At 38.1% G+C, this 6,881-nt stretch overlaps 1 protein-coding gene across 1 annotated transcript in view; it reads right to left on the reverse strand.

Moving 5' to 3' along the window:
* Window positions 1-2,732: 2,732 nt before the first annotated feature.
* The window catches only part of LOC103520237 (sodium-coupled monocarboxylate transporter 1-like), a 7,982-nt gene continuing 3,833 nt past the window's right edge, over window positions 2,733-6,881 (reverse strand). Inside the window, exons 4-8 of the mRNA XM_017448447.1 lie at window positions 5,952-6,061; window positions 5,412-5,447; window positions 4,083-4,203; window positions 3,428-3,514; window positions 2,733-2,804 (exon numbers count right to left, since the gene is read on the reverse strand). Of these exons, the coding sequence (XP_017303936.1) occupies window positions 2,733-2,804; window positions 3,428-3,514; window positions 4,083-4,203; window positions 5,412-5,447; window positions 5,952-6,061 (426 nt within the window). The remainder of the gene's footprint in view (window positions 2,805-3,427; window positions 3,515-4,082; window positions 4,204-5,411; window positions 5,448-5,951; window positions 6,062-6,881) is intronic.

Raw genomic sequence — 6,881 nt, forward strand, 5'->3', positions numbered from 1 at the left:
TGTTTTTTTTTTTTTTTTTTTTTTTTTTTTTTTTTTTTTACAACGTTATTTACTAAAATCAATTTTATCGATATTTTAAAGCTAAAGATTGACGTTTAAAGCTAAAAAGGTAGGTATAGAAAAGGTTGTAGGCTAAATACCTATATGAAGAAAAAAAAAAAAAATATGATTACCTAGTGGTGAAGCTTAAAGCATCTTCACAATTTTGTGAATACCACAGCATAGGTAGATTTTGCCTGTCTTTTAGAATATTCAAAGTTACAAAGGACAAGAATAAAATACTCACCATTTTTATGCCGAATCCAAAATTATTTGTACACCGAAAAAGAACAGGTAGGTAGATAGCACTGCACTAAATTCCTTTGAAAAATTTTTAACCGTCACAGATTTTCATGGATCCAGTTTAATTATGTATTTTTGGGCATTGCATGAAATTGGAAAAAGTCCACCATTTCTTTAGGTGCCTGTGTTCTTTTACACTAAATTATCGAACACAGAAATTGCAGGAAAAATCAGGATGGAACCAAAAATCAAATTCCGAAGAAAAAAAAATATAAACGGTTAATTAAACTGAAATTTAATTCAAATATTTTATTATTTTATTTTAGGTGATAAATTTGTTAAACAAATTTTAGAAAATCACAATTAAAAAACATAAATCAAAATCAACTAAAACTAAAAAAAGTTTTAAGGGCACTCCGGAAAATTCAGTTGAACTATTTTCCAAGACGATCCAATTTCCACTGATCAACTGAAAAAAAAGTAGTGGAAGTCCGAACGGAAAGACTATTGCAATATTACGCGGCGTATACAATCAGCGAATATTCAACAATAAATTATCATTGGTATCCACTAGATTTTTTTCTTTTTTTTTGATGTGGCAAAGTTTAATAATTGTTAAAGAATATGCCAATATGCTGAAGAAATACCTAGTCTTCTGCCTACAGGAGGGGCACACTCTAAGGTCTACCCCAGTCACTCGTCGTTGTAAGGTCAAGTGATGATTGACTCACTACATAATAGCGGTCAAACTTTCTTGACTTGGCGGGGCGGAGCGCTACCGCGCTCCTTAATTTACCAATGTCCATTAATGACAAGTAGGTACTTTAAGTTTAATGCAATATGGAGTAACTTCTGAAGCATTATCCACTTTGGCGATCTGTATCAAATTTTGTTATTCCTACGTAAAACTAAATCTAAATCCTATGTCAACAACGACTGATCGAGTATTGATCCTTATTTAAACCAACTTAAACTGACTGAAAATCAGACCAAATCCATGGGATTACTTTACGATATAAAGTCAATCTGGGTGTTATTGTTTATACTCTTATTGTTTGTTTTATTATTGTTAATACAACAGCTACACATGGTATACTTACGTTCATATTTCAGTAGGTCCCTATTTATATTCAAAGTTTGATGTTGACATTCATTTGTACAAGAAATTAAACAATCAATCAATTTAATGGCCCAATTTTATGCCTTGTACAATATCTTATAATCTGGAGAATGTCCCATTAAGCCCATATCGAACCTGGAGAAAGAGGAGCGGAAATAGTATGCAAGAATAAGAGATCTAAGGAAATGCTTGGCATTGTGTTAAGAATTATGAGGTTGTTGGTTTTCGCAATGAAGACAGTGGAGGTGTTTTGCAAGAACAAGTGGAAACTAGGCGGTTTTCGGTGTAATTTAACAATATATCGGGAACGGTATAAGCTAGAGACTTGAAATTTGGTATGGAGTTTACAAATGTGACAAGGATGCAACGCAAAAGATTCGGTTGAGATAGGTGCTGCGGTTGGCGGTATTTTGACTGCTTTTTGGCGGTTTTTGACCGTTTTTTGGTGGTTTTCAGCTATACCGACTAAACGGTTAGAGATAGTGCCAAAATTTGGCTATAAGAACAAGAACACCCAAAATAAGCATATTTCAATAGGATGAGGAAAGTCGTGTGATTTTCACACCAGATTTTTTTTAGAGTAGTTTATAGACCGGAGGATTGTAAAATATCTAGTAGATCTTGTAAATTAGGCTACGGATCTAATTAGGATCAATCGTTAAACTGGGGAACACCATATTTAAATCTACGGCATGACAACCTAAGCCTAGTTAGCTTGGATGGTAGCGCATCTGTCTTACAAGCGCTAGATCGCTGGTTCGATCACCACCCGGGGCGGATTTTATCCTGAAAGGATAAAGTTTGTTCTTGGAACTGCTAGCTTTCTCCTGTCCTTCAGTGTCTTCCTTCTCTGTTCGCTTTCGGGACGACAAGACCTTAGCAGGTACAGTTCCCTCTTAAAAAAACCTCTTCAAAAACAATGGTTCCCTCTATCACACTTAAAGGAAAAAATCTACGGCAAAATGAGATGTATTGATTTTAATTATTGGTCAATGACCAAGTCTTTTACATCTACATCAATGACCAAGTACTTAACCAAGTATTTTTACTTGACCAGTTAATCACTTATCATCTTTACGCGGCATCTAACCCAATCCAAATCCCCAGGTCTCATTAACACGTTTTGAATGGCCGGAGGGTGATCTGTTCATATCAACTGGTAACAATGGGTGAATGGACCCAGTCAACCTGTTGTTCGTTTGGTCAAATTTTTTCTGGTTTTTCAAATCCGGACAAAAAAACGGTAGTCGATCTTAACCTTGCTCCTTGAACTATAGTTCCCTGACAATACCACAAGGAACCCCTCTCCCTCTACCCCAAGACACGTTACTCAATCCACCGTATGTGGATTCGGTGCAGGTACCCTAACAATATTGCTGTACTTGCCATACAAGAGTGTTACCTGGAGGGATACAACATGTGAGAAACAATTGGTATTAGGTGATATATTATATATCACCTAATACCCCGTTTCACCTAATACGTCACCTACAAGAAATAAACGATTATTCTTCTTCTTATTATTATTATTATTACACTGAGAAAAGAACGAGAGTGTTGGAAGTCCTATCGAATGGCTGGGTTCCAGAACTCTAATATATCGGGAAGCTCGACACTTAACTATAGCATTCCCACACCCTATATCAGGGGAAATAACCCAATTAGAGTTCTTCCAGCCTAAGTCTCCTAAAACTTGTGGCATTTTTTCTCAGTGCAGAAAAAATGGGAATCAAGTGGTACTTATGTAGTCATAGCTTAAAGCGGGTATTTTGAGAATTTGTTAGGTGAGTGTTTGCCCACCATCACAACCGTTGAGGTTTGTCCAAACATTTCGATGGACGAGGTGAATCCATGTTGTCGAGGCAGTGTGGACGGTTCAGTCGATAACGATCGACGCCGGGTCGACAGAGTCGACACAGCTTTACGGTGTCTGAGGGTCTGAGAGTACCTGACGTTGTTTGTTTTCTTTTTCAATAAAGTCATATTACGAGTAAGTATGTATAACATGACCTTTGCAACTCTTACCCATTTTTCAGACCAAGGTACAAACATGCCGAGGACGAACAGTGCAAACAGAGAGCCTGCGAATACTCCTGATAGAGATATGGTGATCTGTAATAGACGAGATAGTGGAAACACAAATTTTGCTGGTAAGTAGACAAATACAGGTTGTCAATCACAAGCCCACAAAATACTTTTCCATAGGAGAGTGAGAGACTTCTTCTTCGCCTTCTCCCATGGTTCCAGAACTCTAATATATCGGGAAGCTCGACACTTAAATATAGCATTCCAACACCCTATATCAGGGGAAATAACCCAATCAGAGTTCTTCCAGCCCAAGTCTCCTAAAACTTGTGGCATTTTTTCTCAGTGTAGAAAAAAAGGGAATCAAGTGGTATGTAGTCATAGCTTAAAGCGGGTATTTTGAGAAGTTGTTAGGTGAGTGTTTGCCCACCATCACAACCGTTGAGGTTTGTCCAAACATTTCGATGGACGAGGTGAATCCATGTTGTCGAGGCAGTGTGGACGGTTCAGTCGATAACGATCGACGCCGGGTCGACAGAGTCGACACAGCTTTACGGTGTCTGAGGGTCTGAGAGTACCTGACGTTGTTTGTTTTCTTTTTCAATAAAGTCATATTACGAGTAAGTATGTATAACATGACCTTTGCAACTCTTACCCATTTTTCAGACCAAGGTACAAACATGCCGAGGACGAACAGTGCAAACAGAGAGCCTGCGAATACTCCTGATAGAGATATGGTGATCTGTAATAGACGAGATAGGGGAAACACAAATTTACTGGCAAGTAGACAAATACAGGTTGTCAATCACAAGCCCACAAAATACTTTTCCATAGGAGAGTGAGAGACTTCTTCTTCGCCTTCTCCCATGTTCAGACGGGGTCGGCGTTTATTCGTCAACCTTAGCCAGGATGATTGCTTTGGACTGACATTTGGTTTTGGCTACAAAAAATTTACGAGTGGATGCCCACTCAACCTTTGCTATTTTTTAGCAAGGGAAATTTCAGGCTGGTTCTTCCTGTTCTAAGTCCCCCAGCCAGACTAGTTATTTCGCGTGTGCGCCAAGTGTGTCACGTGTCTTTGGGTCAGAAAGTAGGTACGTCAAGAAAGTGAGAGACCCTGGACTATATTTGTTTTTATAATACATATCCTAACAACATTGATTGTTTTGTATTGTAGGCCCTACAATATAACGTATGAGATATCGTAAGGCCAACAATTGCCCAACCAAAAATGTTGTTTAGAGTCGCCAGCCACCGTGCCCGAGTAGGTAACGAGGCTTGTACTCCGGAGTTCGCGGGTTCGATTCCCGGCGAAATCGACTGTTTTTCTCGGATTTCGGGATTAAGGCGGTCTTTTTATCCCTTGTGGACGCCGCGTCTATTTTTGTTTCGGGGTACTCTCAGCTCGTATTTTGGAAAATTTTGCTCAAATTTCGAGGTACACCAGTACACTCAGCCTCGTGAGAACTATTGAGTAGCTGCTTGTGAGTATGGCCAGACACGTAATACCCACAAAGTTGTGAAGAGACTCTTGCTTCACCACAAATAATCAATTTTTTTTTTTTACCTTGTGTCTCCTGGTAGTTAAGCCGCCCCCCCCCCCTTGATTTTTCTTATACCACGGCTTGTTCACTTGTTTTAGTGTTATAATTATTATAAACATGTTGATTGGTAATTGAAATGCCTCCGTTTGTGGAACATGACTTTTATTTTTCTTTTAAATGGGCCCTGCCCGTTGATTTGTTAGAAAAAAAGTAAAAAAACAATGGTGATTTGTGCAGATTTGGTTATGTTTCCTAACTTTACTGTGCTCCAATCAGAAGTGAGAGAAATCCAGGAAGTGTTCGTAGCAACGGAGGCACTTTCCTGGGGACATCCTAGTCCTAATAATTAGACCTAGGCCATAATCAGACTTTAAAGTTTTAAAAAGTTCAATTAACTCTTGGATTAAACAATCTGATTGGTGGATTATCCGTCTTGTGGCCAATCAGAGAGAGAGTTGATGCCGGCGGACACCGTGCTGTAGAGAGAAAATAGATGACACGATATTAACAGGGTTTATACGCGACCTTGGAAAAGTCATGAAATCTGAAAATCGACCAAAAAGTCATGGAAAATCGTGAGAAATTAAAGAAAACCTGAAAAAGCCATGGAATTTTCCACCAAGTCAAAAATTAAAAATGATCAAATTAAATATCGAGATTTTCCGAAAATCGGCCTGCGGCGCATTCCCCCTCATATTCTTTGACGTTCTGCATTTTGCATATTTTATTTAAATGAAGGGGTAATCTTACTGATTTTTAAGTACCTCCGCCCCCTAATTTTCGGGAAAACTCATGGAATTTCATTCCGGGAAAAGCGTATAAACCCTGTATTAAGCTGGATTTCTATTTACGAGTAGTTAGCTAAAGTGTGGACCGAATTAATCTTGACAAGGCACAGTAATATACGGTGACGTTAAAGCCTCTATCAAACTCAAAATCACATTACCTCAATCCCGCACTGAAGCAATATCAAACATTACCTCAATCCCGCACTGAAAACTCCGGCCAGAAATAGTCCAGGAAATCCTGGTACATTATGGAAAATGTCCATGACATACAGGGGAAACAATTCATCCGAGCTTTTTACTCGCTGAAACAAGAAATAGTACAGTCAAATTAGTCTTCTTTTAGGTACTTTATCTTTTCCCACTCAAGTGGGGTTGACACGTTGACGGTCAAATTAGTATCTGACTAATCTGACTTTATCTCAAACAAAATAATTATAGTATTGCCAATCGGACTTTATTTGGAACAAACTAAAGTACAAGCAACATGCTATAGGGTATAGGGATTTATTCCAAACAAAATGCTGCATTTTAAGTACCTATTTTTCAAACAAAATTTAGTACAGTCAAGATAGCATTCATCAATAGTCACAAGTTAGGGATGTAAATGAGTTGCAAATATATCGATAAATCGATATATCGGCCCCTCAAATATATCGATATCGATATATCGGGGGAAATATATCGATATATCGCCGATATATCGATATATTTAACAATTTTTCTTGTTTTGGGGGTTACAAGATATTTACACTGCGTTTTACGATAATAAGGCTACTTTTAGACCCTAGAGTTGCTTGAAATACCTAAACAAATTATTTAGGCAGGTAAAATAGGAATTTTTATATTTATAAAAAAACAAAAATAAAACAAAATCACTCACTTAACTTACTATCACAAAAAATAAAAATAAAATACACACACACGAACATAAAATAGCCAACACACCGCACCCGCACCCCTGCGGTACACAAAACAAATACCAAAATGATAAGAAATTAAGCAACACCTTTTTGGTGTCGTGCTGTGAACGTGTCTGTTGGTCCTCGCCTGGAGGACGTAAACAACTGGACAAAACCCAGCCTGTCAAGCGCACAGGCAATAACACTGGCTCTTTTGAGGGTG

This window comes from Diaphorina citri, unplaced genomic scaffold, assembly GCF_000475195.1.
Source record: "Diaphorina citri unplaced genomic scaffold, Diaci psyllid genome assembly version 1.1 scaffold3350, whole genome shotgun sequence".
In the NCBI taxonomy this organism is placed as follows: domain Eukaryota; kingdom Metazoa; phylum Arthropoda; class Insecta; order Hemiptera; family Psyllidae; genus Diaphorina; species Diaphorina citri.